This window comes from Littorina saxatilis, linkage group LG8 (assembly GCF_037325665.1).
Source record: "Littorina saxatilis isolate snail1 linkage group LG8, US_GU_Lsax_2.0, whole genome shotgun sequence".
NCBI classification, from domain to species: Eukaryota; Metazoa; Mollusca; class Gastropoda; order Littorinimorpha; family Littorinidae; genus Littorina; species Littorina saxatilis.
The window spans coordinates 41863318-41886194 of record NC_090252.1 but is presented as its reverse complement, the minus strand read 5'-3'; the positions used below and the strand labels follow the sequence as shown (position 1 = coordinate 41886194).

At 39.1% G+C, this 22877-nt stretch overlaps 2 protein-coding genes across 2 annotated transcripts in view; one reads left to right on the top strand and one right to left on the bottom strand.

The window, feature by feature from the left end:
* Positions 1-22877, top strand: part of LOC138973593 (uncharacterized) — a 409985-nt gene that overhangs the window by 80293 nt on the left and 306815 nt on the right. The window lies entirely within an intron of this gene.
* On the bottom strand, positions 3708-5061 carry LOC138974361 (uncharacterized). The gene is made up of 3 exons (XM_070347079.1): positions 4677-5061; positions 4087-4281; positions 3708-3851 (listed from the first exon to the last, which is right to left on the bottom strand). Exons 1-3 carry the CDS (start codon positions 5019-5021, stop codon positions 3708-3710), a joined length of 684 nt encoding a protein of 227 aa, XP_070203180.1. The 5' UTR covers positions 5022-5061.

Here is a 22877-nt window from a genome sequence, read left to right as displayed (position 1 = left end):
AAAATGATGTCATTTTGGCCGACAGGGGATTTGACATTAATGAACTAGTGGCTATGAGAGGTGCACAAGTGAAAATCCCTGCCTTTACAAGAAAGAAGAGTCAGCTTACAGCTTATGAGATAGTCAACACGCAAACTAGCTAATCTGAGAATTTATGTTGAGCGAGTTATCGGTATTCTTTGGGGAAAGTACACAATTTTGAACTCTGATATTCTGACTGATCTTTTGTTTGCAAGAGAAGAGGAAGAAGTGGTAACACTGGACAAAATAGTCACTTTATCATCTGGGCTTGTCAATGTTTGCACAGCCTAGTGTTCAAACTGAAGGCATTGTTTAGACTAAAGAATATGTTAATTAAACTCCAGGGGTGTCGTTTGGATCGGCCCTTCGGCGAATCGCCGATTTTTTTTTTACTTTGGCCGAAACTTTCATGTACTTATCGGCCAAATGTCCGAAGAGTATTCGTCTGAATCGGCCAAGGTTTGTCCGGGTTTTTTATTGGTCAGGCTTTTGGGCGGGGATATAGCTCAGTTGGTAGCGCGCTGGATTTGCATTCAGTTGGCCGCTGTCAGCGTGAGTTCGATCCCAGGTTCGGCGGAAATTTATTTCAGAGTCAACTTTGTGTGCAGACTCTCTTCGGTGTCCGAACTCCCCCCCCCCCCCCCTGTACACTACATTGGGTGTGCACGTTAAAGATCCCACGATTGACAAAAGGGTCTTTCCTGGCAAAATTGCTTAGGCACAGCCGGTTAATAATTGTCTACTCCCGCAGTGGGGCACTGCGGTTATGAAATTAAAGGCCCCTCCTGTTTTTGGAACCGCAGGAGCTTTCTAGTTTGCTGTTAGGTAGATTTTTGGTTCCTTTTTCCTGTCATGCTCTTTTTCTTCATGAATTCTTTTCTTTTTTCTGCCTTCTTGCTCATTCACCTGTATTTTTTCCAAAAATCTCTTCTCTTGTCGCTTGTCTCGCGATTCATGTATAGTTTAATCTGTTAGTGTTCTGATGTAAGTCCAGCAGTAGATAGGTTAAGCCTATTTTAACATACTGGAAACTGGTAATCTTCCAGTAGGTATTAATTTAGTTTTACTAAAGCCTGCTGGGACACAAATAATGGGTTAGTGCATTTGTAAACAGGAATCGCTTGACAAGTGGCCCCCTTCATCCCCCCCTTCCTCGTCCTGATATGGCTCTACGTAGTCGGCTGGACGTTAAGCAACAAATAAACAAACAAATAATTGTCTACCTATACCCGTGTGACTTGGAATAATAGGCCGTGAAAGGTAAATATGCGCCGAAATGGCTGCAATTACTGGCCGTATAAAATTTCATCTCACACGGCATTACTGCAGAGCGCCTAGAACTGTACCCACGGAATATGCGCGATATAAGCGTCATTGATTGATTGATTGATTGATTGATAAAACTGCTGCCGATGTACTTAGACAACTGACTGGCGTTTATTTTCTTCGTGAATACCAAGAACGAAACATCAGTGTTTTGAGCGCAAGCCATTGACAAAAACTATAGCTGCCAGAGTGGTTTCGACAAGGGAAACCACACTTTCTGCGGACCGCTCAGGCTCAGCGTTTGCGTTCGCCGAACATCATGTCGCAACCAAAAAAGAAAAAACTCAATTGATCAGTGGCCACGGTGTGCTACCCTTCGCCAAGGTAGGTGCTTCTGAACAAAATAACAGCAACACCGCGAACGTGGACAGTGTGAGTGATAGGGGTAGTGTTGTCGAGTCGATGGAAGCAGACGACACAAGCTTAGCAGACGACAGTCACATTCACCGGCGTATCGACATCTGCTGAGATTGAAAAGCGACATCCAAATCGTGGTTTTCAAGCAAATTGGCTCACCCTAGGCCTACACCCATGGCTTAGCTATGAGGGTGGGTCCATGTTTTGCAAACTGTGCAAGAACGGTGGATGTAAAAATATTTTCACCATGGGAGGTTGCCAAAATTTCAGCATTAACTGACCACCTCGCTAGCAAAGACCATGCCAGATCCATAGATGTGCTCGTGTATCAGGAAACCTTCAAAACAATGGATAAAATCACAATGTTATGTGACGGTGTCAGAGTGTGTTTATGTTTTATTGGTGTTTCACCAGTCATATTTCCAACTGAAAGGCTTGTCAAGATTGGAAGAGTTTTATTGTTTTACTTTCAAAACATTAAAGTTAAAGGTTTGAAAAAGTTTTAAAGAATTGGTGTCTTTGTGTTTTACTTAAATCAACAAAGCTGATTGTTTCAGTTGCAGTATGCAACATATGTTCTGTGTTCCTAAGACAATGATTACCTCTTGTGCTTCAATGTTGCGGTGACTTTCGATGAGCCAAAATAATGGCCGAAATTTTTTCAAAATGTCCTAAAGCATTCTGACAGTTTTGGCCAAATGTCCCAACATAAAAATGTCTAGCAACACCCCTGAACTGTGGTGTCTTGTATAGATCTGATTCTGATGTCTCTCATGAGCAGTAGCAATAGTCTTTCTGTTATTATGTTTTCACTGGACGGAATCTTGAATTTGAAGATAAAGGCATTGTTTAAAGAATGTGTTAATTAAACTGTGGTGTATTGTATCTAATTCTGATGCAGGTGTCTCACATGAGCAGTAGCAACAGTTTTTCTGTTATGTTTTCACTGGATGGAATCTTGAATTTGAATACACATACATGTATCATGTGTATATGATCTGACCTGCTGCTATTTCCTTCCATTTCAAGAGCAGATTTCACTCTTTCTATCACACACACACACACACACACACACACACACACCCCACATTAACATACACTTTGAATTCATTTTGCATAAATGTGACATGTATTGACACAACTGACAAAGGTTGAATTATGCTGATTAACCTCAAAATAGCTCTACACAGGAAACAAGATAAGGAGCATTGCAAAATTAAATGGCCTACACTTGAAATGCGAGCACACATTTAAACTACCAATAACATGCAACTTCAAGCAACACTGAACATACCACTACCAGTATTGCAGGTATGAAGCCAAAGTGAAGAACACTTTCACTAAATGTTCAAAATTGAAATAACATACTGTGGGCATGTGAGTCATTAACTATTCATTATGATAAATAGACCTGTGCGCTTTTTTGCAGAAATAAGTGTGTTCAATTTTGTTGTCATCAAAACAGAACTAGTTGATAATAGAAACTAACTTTCAGTTCCACTGCCAATTTAAACACTGTATTACTTGACTGTACTGATGCAGAACTACGCTGGACCACACACTCTTATTTGTTCCCTAAATCAAGCAGCCAATCCGTGTCACTGGAAACATTGAACAAGGAGAATGAACAATATACCTGGCTGAATAAGTTGATAATCAAACTGCTCATGATTCTTTGTTATTCACAGCAGTGGATGTAAAACAATCACAAAATAATGTCCTGTATGCATCATAATTTATACTTGTAGCACTTGATTTTGTATTGTGGTCGGTGATCCTAAACAAAATGTATGCCTACATCTGTGCATGATTTTACTTTAAGAATAAAATGAAACAAGAATGGAACAATTAATGACTTCTCTGTGAGTGTGAACTGTGATTTAAAACATTACATGCCCTCTTTTCTCTCCCTCTTTACAACTTTACTACTGGCCACTTTCTGTGTGTACAGTCATACATGATGTTTGTTTTCCCACACACATGAGCAAGCGAGTCTGGCATTGTCACTGTTTCTTGCTGCGTTTCACGGCTTGTGTTTGCAGCTGCTCCTGGTTCACATCCACTGCTTGTAGAGGCTCAGCTTCTCTGTCCAGCCAGTTTCCAACTAGCTCTGGAAAAACTGCGAGTCTGAACACTTTCAAAGCTTTCTCCACACACATTGCCCAAAAATCACAGTCAGGCAATACTCAGACAATAACTTTATCCACAGTAGTCCACACCATGAAATCGCAGTAGGAGGAACTGGTCATAACAATCTGGCACTGTACCGGTACTTGACTATTTAACTTTTAAGTATGGGTGGTCCTTGCGCAGACAAAGCATCCCCTCACTGTTAGATTCCAAACAGAAATGGCGGTCTGTCACACACACTCAACAGCTGACTCCTTGAAGGTGAAGGGACGTGTGTGCAGGTTTCTCCAACTGAACTCCGGCCATGCAGGTTTCTCCAACTCCGGCCATGCAGGTTTCTCCAACTCCGGCCATGCAGGTACAGTGTGCTGACAGTATGTTGCCATCAAAAGTGGCGATGGTCCAAGGAGAAAGTGCTGGTTCATTAAGGCGTTGTGAATGAAGAACCTGAAACATAAATTGAAGATCGCACAAATCAGCATTCAGCTAGGTCAATCGAATGAATATAACTCTAAGACGCACATAATGTCAATGTGCTTTACAACATTAACAATGAAAAGTAAACAACAGATTTTTAACTGAATATGAACATGAAGCTCATTATAATTATATATAAATATAATAATTTGCAAGCTATTTCAAAATATTTATATATTCAAGACTATCTACAGCTTTTGTCGTAGTCCAGAATACAAACTAAAGCGAAGAATATATTAAAGACAAAGCCTCAACACAATATCCTGAACTGCAACTTACAAGTGAAATCTGCAACACAAGACAGAGATGAGAGAACACTCACGTTCATTCATTATTATATTTATAAACTGAAAGCACATTCTTACCTTTGCAGAAATGACAGAGTTTTGACAGCCATCAGGGCTGTAGCGCTTGACATCCCTCACCCAGCCAGAGACAAAAAGTCGGTAGGAATCCAAACGTTTGTAAGCTTTCACTTCAGCAACATGCACTCTTCGAGTTCGACAGTTCTTGCCAAGCACAAAATAATTTACGATGTTGATGTAACTCAGCTCTGGCAGATCGTCCGGATTTGCTGACCAGCACCTGGTTGGAATGTCATACGGATCATTCCCATCACTCTCCAAAATCTTCTGATGGTATCGCCGCCTCTCCTCTGGTAACAATCGCTCAGAATATGTTCGCTTCTTGCCCGGTCGCTGTTTCTCCATCTTGCTTTCAAGGCAAGGGAAGTCACTCCAGGAGGCATTGTTTCCCTTCTTCTTCTTCTTTCTTGGTATGGACTGGGTTCATCCGAACGTCTGTAGTCCACTCTGGCAGCTATAGTTTTTCAACGGTTCACAGCTGTTTTTACTTTTCTCTTTGAAATGAAACGATGAAAGGAAGAGAAATGGAAAGACAGGCATGTTGTTGGGACATAAACAGAACAGAGAACATAAGGGGAAAATACTGTGTTTCAACAACTTCAAGCAAGAAAATGCAAACACTAAACACTCCCGGCAGAGAAAACCCTTAATTGACCTTGACCTTTGACTGTGTTTGAGATCAGTTATTTTCGTACTCGGCTTGTAAAATAAACAAAATAATATCCAAACAACAGCTATTTTAAGATAAGAGTGTGTTGAGAGACCTTGTATTCAATTATAGTAATCACTGAAAGACATAAAACTTAGTTCAGAAGCGAATCCTAGAAACCCCTAAATAATGGAAAATGTCTTGGCTAAACAATTCATTGTTTACGTAAACAATGAATTGTTTACGTAAATAATTCATTGTTTACGTAAATAATGATTTATTTAGAAACATTGCTGATTGTTTATAAACAATGTATTATAAGTCTAAATAATATATTGTTTACGTAAATAAATCATTATTTACGTAAACAATGAATTATTTACGTAAATAATTCATTGTTTACGTAAATAATGATTTATTTAGAAACATTGCTGATTGTTTATAAACAATGTAATATAAGTCTAAATAATATATTGTTTACGTAAATAAATCATTATTTACGTAAACAATGAATTATTTACGTAAACAATGAATTGTTTAGGTAAATAATGAATGGTTTACGTAAATAAAAAATTATTTAGAATTGTTTTACATTGTTTATAAACAATTACTTATTTAGCACATGAGCTTCTAAATAATGATTATTTAGCTAAAACTGGTGAAAAAAACATGAAAAAGTATCCAAATAATTATTTGACAAACGGAATGCCATAGTTATGAGGTTTGCGAGACAGTGCATTCTCTTTACGTTCCAAGAGGTAAGAAGCTGGCTGGCTTCCATTTCACCCCTGTGCGCCACAGGCGTTTGACTTTAGATCGTAATGGCTTGAAACATCGAGCCCTTTTGATCTAAACTCAAGTGCCTACAGTGCTAACTTCGCTCGTTCATAAAATTAGGTCGCGCAGCACGCGAACTCAGTGGCACACGCAGCGTATGTGTGCTCAGCCAGGCCGCCCAGTGTGACTCTCGCTGGCTGGCTGTTGTTGTAACGCGTTTTGTCAAAATGTAAAACATTTTACAAAACGCGGGGCGCGCCCCGTGTTTTGTCAAAACATTTTTACAAAACGCGGGGCGCGCCCCGTGTTTTGTCAAAACATTTCACACTTTGTTACAAAACACGGGGCGCGCCCCGCGTTTTGTAAAAACGTTTTGACAAAACGAGTGGCGCGCCCACAAGACCCCGTATCTTCTTTGAAATTGGAAGTCAAGAAAACTTAGAATCTTCACCATCAAATAATTTCCAAATTGTGTGTCTGTCTGTTTGTATGCTACTCATGCAAATCCACAGTTCAATTAAAAGTCATTTATTTCCTTTTACCCCGATTATTTAAAATATCCTGAATGAAGACCAATATTTGTTTTTGTGTGTTGGTTTGCTTGATAGTTTGATTTGTTGCAATTAAAGGGACAATCAAACAAAAGTCTTTAGGATCATTACATTGTCAGTGGGCATGAATCGTCGCCACCCCCCCCCCCCCCCCCGCCCCCCCCCCCAAAAAAAAAAAACAAATCTGCAAGATGCATTGTTTTGCTTATCTTATAGTCTGCTTTTTCACATTTAAAGGGGTTTCCAGCGGGAGTCAGTGAGAACATAATTTTAAGTCATATAAATGTAAACAAAGATTTTCTGAACGAATATTTTTTTTAGTGTGCGTGTTTGTGTTGCCTTGTGTGATAGCCTGATTTTGCTTAGTTAAATGGACATCAAAGCGGAAACAAATTTGATAATTTCAACGTCATATAAAATGTAAACAAAGATCTTCTGATCAAAAACAACATCTGCTTCTTTGTATATATATGTGGGATAGTTTCATTTTGGTGTTAGTTAAAAGGACATCCAAGCGGAAGTCAATGGGGCCATTTTAAGGTTATATAAATTGTAAACAACGATCTTCTGAACGAAGAATTTTTTTTTTTTTGCTTCTGTAATAGTCTGAATTCTCGCAGTTAAAAGGACATTCAGATAAAAGTCATTTTGTTCAATTTAACTCAAAATGTAAATATCCTGAATGACGACCATTTTGTTTTTGTGTTCTGGTTTGCTTGATAGTCTTATTTTTTGCAGTTAAAGCGACAATCAAGTGGAAGTCAGTTGCCATTAATCGTCGCCGAAATAAATGAAATTTTCTGCACGATGCATTATTTTGCTTGTGTTATAGTCTGCTGTTTTGCGTTTAAAGGGGTTTTCCAGCGGGAGTCAGTGATATGATAATTTTAACGTCATATAAATGTAAACAAAGATTTGCCGGCACCTTCAGACATGTCTTTCATCTTGACCAACCAATTGACAACCTCGTTGGCTACATTTTTTTTAATTAATCAATTCCCTGTATAACAGCTTGCTGTAAAACTGAAACTGGATGATAGCCCAGAATTCTAGGGTTATTACATTTTGACAAAACGCGTGTTTGAGCCCCCTGCGTTTTGTAAAAAGTTTTTACATTTTGACAAAACGCGTTAGAACAGCTGTTCTACGAGGCTGCCTTACTGGCTGTTGCCCCGTGAATTCCTCCCACCGCCAAGTCGTTTTTGTGGTTTATTTCGCATTTAGGTCCCAGGTAACATTATGAAGTTTTAATACGATCAATCGGACCTATTATCAAGTTAGTGTATCAACTTTTGAACGAACTGCGCCAAGTAGTTTCCCAGCAATAAGCTGTTAAGTCGAGACACACACACAGACAGACAGACACACATAAAGTCTGCTGAGCCCAAGTACTAGCGTACTCGGGGATAAATTACTCTCTGTATGGCAACCATGCAAATGTCATATCTGCAGAAATGCATTGCGAAAAGGTAAAAAGTACATCTCTTTTATAAAAAAAGAAACACACAAAAAAACTAACATGATAATGCTTTGATTGTTAAAGAAGCACAGACTTTTTACGAGGAGTTATATACTTCAAGAGAAGCCGAACTGGTAAATCAAGAGATTGATGAAAACCTTGCTCATCCTGTATTAACAGATGCTGAGAGTAAACAATTAGAAGGTAGACTTACTCAATGTGAGCTACTCAAAGCTGTTAAAAAATTAAACAACGACAAAAGCCCAGGATCAGATGGGTACACTGCGGAATTCTTCAAGTTTTTCTATTCCGACTTAGGAAAGTTTATGTTACGGTCTATAAATTGTGGATTTGAGAAAGGAGAAATGTCAGTGACTCAGAGACAGGGCGTTATAGTATGTATTCCAAAGGAAGGAAAAAATAAAACACTTTTGAAAAATTGGAGACCAATTACTCTGCTAAATACGGTTTATTAGGTTGCATCAACGTGCATTGCAGAACGGTTTAAACGTGTTTTGCCAAATTTGATTCATGATGATCAAAAAGGCTTCTTGAAAGGAAGATATATTGGTGAAAACGTCAGATTAATATATGATACCCTGTTCTACTCAAATAAACATAATATACCTGGCCTACTTTTGATGGTCGACTTTGAAAAGGCTTTCGACAGTGTTGCCTGGTCATTTATTGAAAAATCTTTGAGCAAATTCAACTTTGGAAATGACATGAAACGATGGATTTTTACTTTTTATTGCAAAATTAAGTCCTGTGTTTCAGTTAATGGTCGGCTTAGAATTTGATAAACATTTTATTATGACAGAGCCCAATGTGTGGAAATGTATCTGTAAAGGTAAGACACAACTTATTTACAAAAAGCTGATTGAACATGTTACGGTCCCAAAATGTATCGAAAAATGGTCTGAATCTTTAGACTGTTTGTTAGACAAGAAGGCTATTTTTCAACATGTTTTTAAAACAACAAAAGACACTTGTCTGAGATGGTTCCAGTACCGACTATTGTACAGAATTTTGCCCACAGAACGGTTTCTATTTTTGCGAAAAATTGTGGATACGTCATTGTGTACATTTTGCGGTAGAAATGAAGAAACCCTTTTACATATGTTTTGGGAGTGTGATAAAGTGCAGACTTTTTGGATAGAATTTGTAAATTGACTAAATGCGAACTGCACCCATTGTGACAATTTAAAACTGTCTAAAGAACTGGTTCTTCTTGGAGTTGCGAACAATGTTGTCACCGATAAAGCTTTTGATGTGTTAGTAATCTGTGCCAAACACCATGTATATATTTCCAAAATGAACAAAAAGACCCCTCATTTTCAGACGTTCAGTAGAAATTTTAAGCAAAGATTTATTTGTGAAAAGTATAACGCAGTTGTAAATAATACAGTAGATAAATTTTACAAGGATTGGCGCCTGTATATGCATGTTTTGATGTAACCCTTATTTTTTTTTCTCCCAAAACCTTTGATACTGCGACCACCAAGCTCTGAACATCCCCCCCCCACCCATCCTCCCACCCCATGTATGTTGTAATTGTTCAAGTGTTTTTCGGTTATATGGATCTGTCCTTTTGGTTAAGTGATGTCCTGTAATGTACAGAATTATATGTATGTAAAAAAAAAAAAGCTTCACCAAAAGAGAAAAAAAAACCAACCTAACAACACCATCAATCAATACTTCATCTCCAAAACTTCTCAGTAATCAACTCGAGTTGTATTTTGTTTGTTTCGCAGGTCCCTCTTTCGACACTGGGAATATCACCCATCTCCAGGTGGAAGAGAACTCCACACTTACGCTCAATTTCTCTGTGCGTTATGACAATTTGTGTGATCCAAATGCAACCATTTTCAAAATAGAAATATATAAAGATAAAGAAAGAGCAGAATTTCAATGGGAGCCACTCTGCATATTTAACCACAAGAATGGAACCTGCATTCCGCCACGTGTCAACTCAAATACGTCGAGTTGTTCGTGCAGTCCCGAAACTCCGCTGTATGCACACACAATTCGACAGATTGACGGTTTACAAGACCGTAACTGGACGCTGACGGGGACACTGTCCAATGGTAAAGAGTTCAACAGGACAGTCATGATATTTGTGTTTGGTACGTCTCTCTCTCTCTCTCATCATGACATACTGCGACGGTGAAGTCTGGTCCTTTTCTCTCTCTCTCTCTCTCTCTCTCTCTCTCTCTCTCTCTCTCTCTCTCTCTCTCTCTCTTTCTCTCTCTTTCTCTCTCTCTCTCTCTCTCTCTCTCTCTCTCTCTCTCTCTCTCTCTCTCCCTCCCTCCCTCCCTCCGGTATTACACACCGGTACGACCGAACTAAGGTATCAATAAATTACTGTTGTGCAGCGGGTTGAAAGAATACCCTATACCTCGGAGATATATACCTTCACTCGGTCTCAACGACGTCACGTGACATGTTATATGGTGGAAGAGAATGCTGTCGCTTATTTTCCACCCTCAGTTCGGTAAGACTGAAACGATGCTCAGTCACGGAAAGAACTATCCAAACTTGCAAGCACAGCCGCGGTTGTCCTGTAAGTTCCCGATCCATGTTAAACCCTCATCCTCAAAAGGAAAATAAGCGACAGCATTCTCTTCCACCATATAACATGTCACGTGACGTCGTTGAGACCGAGTGAAGGTATATCTCCGAGGTATAGGGTATTCTTTCAACCCGCTGCACAACAGTAATTTAACGTTGCCTTAGTTCCGTCGTACTGGTGTGCAATGGGTGCATGACATCCTGTGACGGTGAAATCTGCTCTCTCTGTCTCTCTGTCTCTCTGTCTGTCTGTCTGTCTGTCTCTCTCTCTCTCTCTCTCTCTCTCTCTCTCTCTCTCTCTCTCTCTCTCTCTCTCTCTTTCTCTCTCTCTCTCTTCCGCTCTCTGTATGTGCAGTAGCTGTATACCAAAACGTTATTATTAGAAATATCAGTTTCACCTTTTTCAATAATGCACTACCTATTTCTCCTTACTTTAAAAACAAGTTGCGTAAGGCGAAAATACAATATTTAGTCAAGTAGCTGCCATTTTTCAGCAAGACCGTATACTCGTAGCATCGTCAGTCCACCGCTCATGGCAAAGGCAGTGAAATTGACAAGAAGAGCGGGGTAGTAGTTGCGCTAAGAAGGATAGCACGCTTTTCTGTACCTCTCTTTGTTTTAACTTTCTGAGCGTGTTTTTAATCCAAACATATCATATCTATATGTTTTTGGAATCAGGAACCGACAAGGAATAAGATGAAAGTGTTTTCAAATTGATTTGGACAATTTAATTTTGATAATAATTTTTATATATTTAATTTTCAGAGCTTGTTTTTAATCCGAATATAAGATATTTATATGTTTTTGGAATCAGCAAATGATGGAAAATAAGATAAACGTAAATTTGGATCGTTTTATAAATTTTTATTTTTTTTTACAATTTTCCGATTTTTAATGACCAAAGTCATTAATTAGTTTTTAAGTCACCAAGCTGAAATGCAATACCGAACCCCGGGCTTTGTCGAAGATTACTTGACCAAAATTTGAACCAATTTGGTTGAACAATGAGGGCGTGACAGTGCCGCCTCAACTTTCACGAAAAGCCGGATATGACGTCATCAAAGACATTTATCAAAAAAATGAAAAAAACGTTCGGGGATTTCATACCCAGGAACTCTCATGTCAAACTTCATAAAGATCGGTCCAGTAGTTTAGTCTGAATCGCTCTACACACACACACACACACACACACACACGCACGCACGCACGCACATACACCACGACCCTCGTTTCGATTCCCCCTCGATGTTAAAATATTTAGTCAAAACTTGACTAAATATAACAAGTCGCGTAAGGCGAAAATACAATATTTAGTCAAGTAGCTGTCGAACTCACAGAATGAAACTGAACGCAATGCAACGCAGCAAGACCGTATACTCGTGGTCCACCGCTCACGGCACAGGCAGTGAAATTGACAAGAAGAGCGCGCTAGCGGGGTAGTGGTTACGCTATGCTGCATAGCACGCTTTTCTGTACCTCTCTTCGTTTTAACTTTCTGAGCGTGTTTTTAATCCAAACATATCATATCTATATATTTTTGGAATCAGGAACCGACAAGGAATAAGATGAAAGTGTTTTTAAATTGATTTCGAAAAAAAAATTTTGATAATAATTTTTATATATTTAATTTTCAGAGCTTGTTTTTAATCCAAATATAACATATTTATATGTTTTTGTAATCAGCAAATGATGGAGAATAAGATAAACGTAAATTTGGATCGTTTCATAAATTTTTATTTTTTTTTACAATTTTCAGATTTTTAATGACCAAAGTCATTAATTAATTTTTAAGCCACCAAGCTGAAATGCAATACCGAACCCCGGGCTTCGTCGAAGATTACTTGACTAAAATTTCAACCAATTTGGTTGAAAAATGAGGGCGTGACAGTGCCGCCTCAACTTTCACGAAAAGCCGGATATGACGTCATCAAAGACATTTATCAAAAAAATGAAAAAAACGTATGGGGATATCAATCCCAGGAACTTTCATGTCAAATTTCATAAAGATCGGTCTAGTAGTTTGGTCTGAATCGCTCTACACACACGCACACACACACATACACACACACATACACACACACACACACACATACACCACGACCCTCGTTTCGATTCCCCCTCGATGTTAAAATATTTAGTCAAAACTTGACTAAATATAACAAGTCGCGTAAGGCGAAAATACAATATTTAGTCAAGTAGCTGTCGAACTCACAGAATGAAACTGAACGCAATGCAACGCAGCAAGACCGTATACTCGTGGTCCACCGCTCACGGCATAGGCAGTGAAATTGACAAGAAGAGCGGGGTAGTGGTTACGCTATGCTGCATAGCACGCTTTTCTGTACCTCTCTTCGTTTTAACTTTCTGAGCGTGTTTTTAATCCAAACATATCATATCTATATATTTTTGGAATCAGGAACCGACAAGGAATAAGATGAAAGTGTTTTTAAATTGATTTCGAAAAAAAATTTTGATAATAATTTTTATATATTTAATTTTCAGAGCTTGTTTTTAATCCGAATATAACATATTTATATGTTTTTGGAATCAGCAAATGATGGAGAATAAGATAAACGTAAATTTGGATCGTTTTATAAATTTTTATTTTATTTTACAATTTTCAGATTTTTAATGACCAAAGTCATTAATTAATTTTTAAGCCACCAAGCTGAAATGCAATACCGAACCCCGGGCTTCGTCGAAGAGTACTTGACCAAAATTTCAACCAATTTGGTTGAAAAATGAGGGCGTGACAGTGCCGCCTCAACTTTCACGAAAAGCCGGATATGACGTCATCAAAGACATTTATCAAAAAAATAAAAAAACGTTCGGGGATTTCATACCCAGGAACTCTCATGTCAAATTTCATAAAGATCGGTCCAGTAGTTTAGTCTGAATCGCTCTACACACACACACACACAGACACACACACAGACACACGCACATACACCACGACCCTCGTTTCGATTCCCCCTCGATGTTAAAATATTTAGTCAAAACTTGACTAAATATAACAAGTCGCGTAAGGCGAAAATACAATATTTAGTCAAGTAGCTGTCGAACTCACAGAATGAAACTGAACGCAACGCAACGCAGCAAGACCGAAAACTCGTAGCATCGTCACTCCACCGCCCGTGGCAAAGGCAGTGCACGTGGAATTGACAAGAAGAGCGGGTATTCGTTGCGCTAAGAAAGATAGCACGCTTTTCTGTACCTCTCTTCGTTTTAACTTTCTGAGCGTGTTTTTAATCCAAACATATCATATCTATATATTTTTGGAATCAGGAACCGACAAGAAATAAGATGAAAGTGTTTTTGAATTGATTTCGAAAAAAAAAATTTGATAATAATTTTTATATATTTAATTTTCAGAGCTTGTTTTTAATCCGAATATAACATATTTATATGTTTTTGGAATCAGCAAATGATGGAGAATAAGATAAACGTAAATTTGGATCGTTTTATAAATTTTTATTTTTTTTTACAATTTTCAGATTTTTAATGACCAAAGTCATTAATTAATTTTTAAGCCACCAAGCTGAAATGCAATACCGAACCCCGAGCTTCGTCGAAGATTACTTGACCAAAATTTCAACCAATTTGGTTGAAAAATGAGGGCGTGACAGTGCCGCCTCAACTTTCACGAAAAGCCGGATATGACGTCATCAAAGACATTTATCAAAAAATGAAAAAAAACGTTCGGGGATTTCATACCCAGGAACTCTCATGTCAAATTTCATAAAGATCGGTCCAGTAGTTTAGTCTGAATCGCTCTACACACACACACACACAGACACACACACGCACATACACCACGACCCTCGTTTCGATTCCCCCTCGATGTTAAAATATTTAGTCAAAACTTGACTAAATATAACAAGTCGCGTAAGGCGAAAATACAATATTTAGTCAAGTAGCTGTCGAACTCACAGAATGAAACTGAACGCAATGCAACGCAGCAAGACCGTATACTCGTGGTCCACCGCTCACGGCATAGGCAGTGAAATTGACAAGAGCGGGGTAGTGGTTACGCTATGCTGCATAGCACGCTTTTCTGTACCTCTCTTCGTTTTAACTTTCTGATCGTGTTTTTAATCCAAACATATCATATCTATATATTTTTGGAATCAGGAACCGACAAGGAATAAGATGAAAGTGTTTTTAAATTGATTTTGAAAAAAAAAGTTTGATAATAATTTTTATATATTTAATTTTTAGAGCTTGTTTTTAATCCGAATATAACATATTTATATGTTTTTGGAATCAGCAAATGATGGAGAATAAGATAAACGTAAATTTGGATCGTTTTATAAATTTTTAATTTTTTTTACAATTTTCAGATTTTTAATGACCAAAGTCATTAATTAATTTTTAAGCCACCAAGCTGAAATGCAATACCGAACCCCGGGCTTTGTCGAAGATTACTTGACCAAAATTTCAACCAATTTGGTTGAAAAATGAGGGCGTGACAGTGCCGCCTCAACTTTCACGAAAAGCCGGATATGACGTCATCAAAGACATTTATCAAAAAAATGAAGAAAACGTTCGGGGATTTCATACCCAGGAACTCTCATGTCAAATTTCATAAAGATCGGTCCAGTAGTTTAGTCTGAATCGCTCTACACACACACACACACAGACACACACACGCACACACGCACATACACCACGACCCTCGTTTCGATTCCCCCTCGATGTTAAAATATTTAGTCAAAACTTGACTAAATATAAAAGGGGGCTAACCCTGTGTAAACTCTATTGTACAAAATAACTTATCCCATGGCCTGCCTCTTTGTCTCTGTTAGCTGAGGAGGTGATTATTCTGGATAATCTATGGTTACCGCAAGAATAATCCATCATCACCGATCCTCGATGTCACCTGTCATTGGTCATTGTCTTTGATCTCAGAGTACAATTGAATAATTTATAGAGGTCATCTGCATATTTATCGTTGACTCCGGGACTACTTTCTTCAGCAAAACGATTGAGATATTCTGCGGTTTGACTCACGATCTACACACATTTTAACATTGAAGAAATAAAGAAAACAACAAAGAATATACATAATCTGCTGGGGTGAAAAGAGCTGAGTGAAGATTATGAGTTGGCCGAAGCGGTGAGAGATATAGAGCGACAGAGAGAGACGAGTGATTCAAGGTGCACAACTCTAGTACGCCTCATAGGCAACCGCTCAGATCAATCCCGAAAACAAAATCCTGATTCAAAATCCTGAGCGACGAAATAAAAATTAAACAAAAACAGTATACTTACAGTTTTGTTCATTTGCTATCGCTTTTGGAGCATTGATTGCTAAATCTGGTTCAACAGAACAAGGCTGTCCCATCTGTCGTCTGCTGCAGATTTGTCGTCTGCTGCAGATCTGTCGTTTGCTACAGAATCATCGGCTACTGATCAAGTTGACCAACAACATGGAAATTGCCACTTACAAAGTTGGAGATACGGTTAAAATAAAAGGTGGCGAAGAAGGTCGGATCTTGCGTGTGTTATTTTTCAATTTTAAAGTAAACAACGGTGTCTAGGTTCAGGTCATGCAGGCAGATAGATTTACAAGTTTTGACCTACATTGAATAGACCAGCAAAACAAAACTACTATACCGCAGTACAATACAGATAACTTACTGGCCTGAGACTGAACGACAGACATCAAAGTAAGGCTCACCTAAATGACGATTGAAGAAGTAAGTAATCCAAATTTGAACACTGAAGCACAACAGCTCGAATAAGCACAAATTCAGCAATCATCTTCATGGCTTGTAAAATCACAGGGAGGCACCCGCTATTGCCGCGGCCCGTTATTGCCGCAACCCGTTATTGCCGCAACCCGCTATTGCCGCGGAACTTTGTTTGTTCTTTTTACATTTAGTCAAGTTTTGACTAAATGTTTTAACATAGAGGGGGAATCGAGACGAGGGTCGTGGTGTGTGTGTGTGCGCTGTATCACCATTTTCACCTCTTTTATGGTATCTATGACCATCACAAATCAGCTTTCCCTCCTCTGTCACCCGCGCAAATGGAAGTCTGTCTGTCATTCATGATAGCCTACCACGTCATCGGGAAAAACCGGTAGAAATGACGTTGAGCATGTGTTGACAAAACCGAGTAAGTCTACTGAAGCGGTTTTTTTTTTTATTGTATGAGTCCTCTGACAAGAATTTTGAAACTATCATTATACGAAAATTAGGAACCCCTTAAACTTACTTTGTTTTGCCAAAACATTCATGCATACTTAAAAAGTTGTTTTTGGTTGTGGACTTACTTGTTCATATCTGCTTATTTAAGGACTCTAAAAAGTAGAAATGAACACAAAAGATGCGCATTGATTTGGTTTTTTTGATGAACGAAAAATATCTTCTTTTTATATTTAGTCAAGTTTTGACTAAATATTTTAACATCGAGGGGGAATCGAAACGAGGGTCGTGGTGTATGTGCGTGTGTGTGTGTGTGTGTGTGCGTGTGTGTGTGTGTGTGTCTGTGTGTGTGTGTAGAGCGATTCAGACTAAACTACTGGACCGATCTTTATGAAATTTGACATGAGAGTTCCTGGGTATGAAATCCCCATACGTTTTTTTCATTTTTTTGATAAATGTCTTTGATGACGTCATATCCGGCTTTTCGTGAAAGTTGAGGCGGCACTGTCACGCCCTCATTTTTCAACCAAATTGGTTGAAATTTTGGTCAAGTAATCTTCGACGAAGCCCGGGGTTCGGTATTGCATTTCAGCTTGGTGGCTTAAAAATTAATTAATGACTTTGGTCATTAAAAATCTGAAAATTGTAAAAAAAATTAAAAATTTATAAAACGATTCAAATTTACGTTTATCTTATTTGCCATCATTTGCTGATTCCAAAAACATATAAATATGTTATATTCGGATTAAAAACAAGCTCTGAAAATTAAATATATAAAAATTATTATCAAAATTAAATTGTCCAAATCAATTTAAAAAGACTTTCATCTTATTCCTTGTCGGTTCCTGATTCCAAAAACATATAGATATGATATGTTTGGATTAAAAACACGCTCAGAAAGTTAAAACAAAGAGAGGTACAGAAAAGCGTGCTATCCTTCTTAGCGCAACTACTACCCCGCTCTTCTTGTCAATTTCACTGCCTTTGCCATGAGCGGTGGACTGACGATGCTACGAGTATACGGTCTTGCTGAAAAATGGCATTGCGTTCAGTTTCATTCTGTGAGTTCGACAGCTACTTGACTAAATATTGTATTTTCGCCTTACGCGACTTGTTTTTAAATGGACTTACTCGGTTTTGTCAGCACACGGCTGTTACGCGTGATTGTTCTGAAAAGTGACTATTACATGATTGTTCTGAAACTCTACTATTTATTTCATCGTAAACATGTAAGCCCTCATACGTGATTGTTCTGAAAGCTTACTAATTTACATGATTGTTCTGAAACTCTACTAAAGGTAAACTTGCTTCACCCGTGAAATGTTGTCAGATATGAAACAATAATAATGTATACCCCTACCCCTGGTGGTTGCTGTGTAATAAAAAAAAAAGTGTCACTAAAAACAGATGTGCTAATAAATGTAGCTTTCATGTGTGTGTATGTGTGGTCTGTGTGTGCATATGTACTCAGTGCACTGGCGTCGGAAACGGAGGGGGGGGGGGCAGCTGTTCCTGGGGTGGGGGGGGGGGGGTAAACATGTCTTTTTGCCCCCCCCCCCCCCCTAACATTTAGGATGACACAAATATTCAGAGAGAGAGAGAGAGAGAGAGAGAGAGAGAGAGAGAGAGAGAGAGTTGATAAACAAAATACTCCCCCCAAAAAAAACACACACAAAGAAGTATATTGTCTCGCGTGCAAGAACTTTATAGCCCAGACTCCCCACACATCTCGCAACCCCGGACATCTCCTCACGTCTATCATCCCCTCTCCACTTGAATTTTTAGTTCATAAAAAAGTTTCATTTGTAAAAATTATTTGTTGTGCCTTTCGTCTTTAACTGGGCAAAAAGTAGCTTCCATTTTCCCTCTTTGCCAAGCCTTTCGATCCATTTTGGTGACCTCGCCACCTAAGCATGGCAAAGAGGAAAATTCAAAAGTTTTTTATGTGTCCCTTTGAACCTGTAACTTGAATTTTGAGTTGGGAATACTCAAGAAGAATCATTACATTTTTGAAGATTATATATAATTTTTGTCTTTGAACATTTAATTTCAATTTTGAGTTGAGAACAATAAAGAAGACATGTTGAATGTATGAAACGTATTACTTGTTGAGTTTGTATTCATTGGGCGGGGGTTCATTGTATCAAAATAGTGTTCCATTTACATACAGACATACACACAGACAGACGGACAAAGTGAATCCAGTATACCCCCCTCCAACTTCATTTGGCTGGGGTATAAATATCAATATCACTTAAGATTTAGTATCATTGTATCAAAATATTGTTCCATATATACATACAGACATACACACAGACAGATGGACAAAGTGAATCCAGTATACCCCCCTCCAACTTCGTTGGGCAGGGGTATACATATTGTTCCATATCTGACAACATTTCACGGGTGAAGTAAGTTTACCTTTTGTAGAGTTTCAGAACAATCATGTAAATTAGTAAGCTTTCAGAACAATCACGGCAGAGTTACCAACTCTGTTGTTTGATGGCATCTAAATGGCGCAATTTTGTTTTTAACAAAACCGGAATCAGGGGATCTTTCTTGCGGGAAAGTTCCGCGGCAATAGCGGGTTGCGGCAATAACGGGTTGCGGCAATAGCGGGTTGCGGCAATAACGGGCCGCGGCAACAACGGGCCGCGGCAATAGCGAGTTGTAACCAAATCACACACGCAGTCTTTTTGGCGAATGCCTCCGCCAACCGACTTGGGTCACTGCACAGTTTCAAATGCATCTCTGTAATTCGTTTTCTTAAGCAGTATTGATGACTGAATACAAAAGCAGACGTTTTATGGCGCGTTTACCAAAAAGACAAAAGGGGACTCGTTTCGCACATGAATTTGATGACACGATTTGCGGTCGCTGAAGGTTTGGCCAGCAGAAAACAGGCACTCGCAGAGTTTGTGTCAAAAAGTGGTGTTTTTTTTTAATGAAAACGTCGGAGTAATGGGATAAAAAGCTTACACACCTCGTCCTGAATATCGTGCATATTTTCCCTCGGGTAGATTTTCAGGTATTAACCTCGCCAGAGGTTCGGTAATACCTGAAAATCGACCCCAGGGAAAATATGCACGATATTTAGAACTCGGAGTGTGTAACCTATATATATACACCATTCAACCATTTTGGCACATATGGTTAACAAACTTCCGGGGTGGTGGTTGTTCGATTCAATAAAAGGGAAACGGTCTAAAATTTCCACGTAAACGTCATAGTAAATATATCAACGCCCACAAGGAGTACTTTAAAATTACTGTTCAATGATTCAAATTCTATATGGTGTCTTTTGGATAATCTTTGAAGACTAATTTCTCCACGCACTGTATTCGTTTTTTACATTTTAGTCAAGTTTTGACTAAATGTTTTAACATAGAGGGGGAATCGAAACGAGGGTCGTGGTGTATGTCTGTGTGTGTGTGTGTGTGTGTAAGTGTGTGTGTGTGTGTGTGTGTGTGTGGGCGGGGATATAGCTCAGTTGGTAGCGCGCTGGATTTGTATTCAGTTGGCCGCTGTCAGCGTGAGTTCGATCCCAGGTTCGGCGGAAATTTATTTCACAGAGTCAACTTTGTGTGCAGACTCTCTTCGGTGTCCGAACCTACCCCCGTGTAGACTACATTGGGTGTGCACGTTAAAGATCCCACGATTGACAAAAGGGTCTTTCCTGGCAAAATTGCTTAGGCACAGTTAATAATTGTCTACCTATACCCGTGTGACTTGGAATAATAGGCCGTGAAAGGTAAATATGCGCCGAAATGGCTGCAATCTACTGGCCGTATAAAATTTCATCTCACACGGCATCACTGCAGAGCGCCTAGAACTGTACCCACGGAATATGCGCGATATAAGACTCATTGATTGATTGATTGATTGTGTGTGTGTGTGTGTGTGTAGAGCGATTCAGACTAAACTACTGGACCGATCTTTATGAAATTTGACATGAGAGTTCCTGGGTATGATATCCCCGGACGTTTTTTTCTTTTTTTCGATAAATACCTTTGATGACGTCATATCCGGCTTTTTGTAAAAGTTGAGGCAGCACTGTCACACCCTCATTTTTCAATCAAATTGATTGAAATTTTGGCCAAGCAATTTTCGACGAAGGCCTGACTTCGGTATTGCATTTCAGCTTGATGGCTTAAAAAACAATGAATGAGTTTGGTCATTAAAAATCTGAAATTTGTAAAAAAAATTATTTTTTTTATAAAACGATCCATATTTACGTTAATCTCATTCTTCATCATTTTCTGATTCCAAAAACATATAAATATGTCATATTCGGATTAAAAACAAGAGGCGAAGCCATCAAGGCTCACGTAAGAAATCGACAAACAGTAACACAAACTCAATCACTCCGTCACACATACACACACACACACACACACACACACACACACACACACACACACACACACACACACACACACACACACACACACAGAAAGAGCATAGGTGAAACTGTGCAAGAAAGCGAGACACTAGATCTAGATCTGTCTGTCTGCATGTAGCCTACTTACAGGGACACGACTGCCAACTAGTCTCGGCCCGCTCAAAATAATAATGACCGAGACTTTCAGTACTTCCTTCGCGTGACGTCTAACCCTCTTACGTCATAATGTGACGTCAATGTAATGTGACGTCTTCAAATGTTAGAGTTTCTACCTCAGACATACACACACACGCACGCACGCACATACGCACATACGCACGCACGCACGCACGCACGCACAGACAGACAAAGTTACGATCGCATAGGCTACACTTACGTGAGCCAACAAGCTCTGAAAATTAAAAATATAAAAATTATGATCAAAATTAAATTTTTCGAAATCAATTTAAAAACACTTTCATCTTATTCCTTGTCGGTTCCTGATTCCAAAAACATATAGATATGATATGTTTGGATTAAAAACACGCTCAGAAAGTTAAAACGAAGAGAGGTACAGAAAAGCGTGCTATCCTTCTCAGCGCAACTACTGCCCCGTTTTTCTTGTCAATTTCACTGCCTTTGCGACGACGGTGGACTCACGATGCTACGAGTATACGGTCTTGCTGAAAAATTGCATTGCGTTCAGTTTCATTCTGTGAGTTCGACAGCTTGACTAAATGTTGTATTTTCGCCTTACGCGACTTGTTCCCTCCTGTTTTGCCCTTGAAAGCGGGTGAAATATGCTTCCAATAACACAATTTTCTTTATTCTCACCGACAGAACCACCAGTGATTTACAGCCTTACAGTCCAGAGCAACAATACATCAATCAGTGAGGACTCTCCAGCTATCCCAAACAGTACCGTCAGCATCTCTTGCCTGTGGGATGAGGGAAGACCTGGACAGCCAGCAGTGCTGAAGAAGGACAATGTGGTTCTTGATGCTGTCATGTCTACAGGACCCAATGACCTGAATCGTGTTGAACACATCATCCACAACGTCCAGTGTCAAGACACAGGTATGGTCAGCTGTGAGATGGCAGGCGCCCGTGAACGCAAGACTCATATGCTTATCGTCAAATGTAAGTCGGTGTTGTTGTTGTTTTTGTTATTGCTGTTATATATATATACTAGAATGAATACCCGCTTCGCCGGGTAGCCGGCTTCGCCGGGAAGAAGTACTTAGAGCCGTACGCCGGCTTCGCCGGGTCCGAACAATGGACCCGCCAAGCTTAGGTCCCTCCCAGATTCGTGGAATGGGAACAGCACGAAAATGATTCAGTGGCCATAATGCCATTCCTGACCATATCGAGTCCCATCCTTGTCGACGAATGTAACCGTGTTAATCACCTTTGGAGGCGAACTCCACTCAAACAGGACTGAGCAAGTTATGGCTTCTCAAAGGAAGGCCAGTACATAAAATTACATAATGATGATAAAATCGTTTATTTAACGTCACTCTGTAAAAACATTGGCGACATTTGTCTTAGATTAAGAACACACACAGGCACGCACACAAACTTTCCCTTTATGTACAGTGGTTCACCACCCTCCCGCCCCCCGCACACTCTCGCTCATCTAATTAAAAATGGTGTTAAGAGATACT

Bases quoted from the DNA above. Each gene is read 5' to 3' on its own strand.
- LOC138974361 (XM_070347079.1), bottom strand. From the start codon at position 5,021: ATGGAGAAACAGCGACCGGGCAAGAAGCGAACATATTCTGAGCGATTG. The intron at 4,282-4,676 runs GTAAGAATGTGC...TTTATGTTTCAG, and splicing joins ACTCTGTCATTTCTGCAAAG to GTTCTTCATTCACAACGCCT. The intron at 3,852-4,086 runs GTCAGCTGTTGA...ATGTGTGTGGAG, and splicing joins CGTCCCTTCACCTTCAAGGA to AAAGCTTTGAAAGTGTTCAG.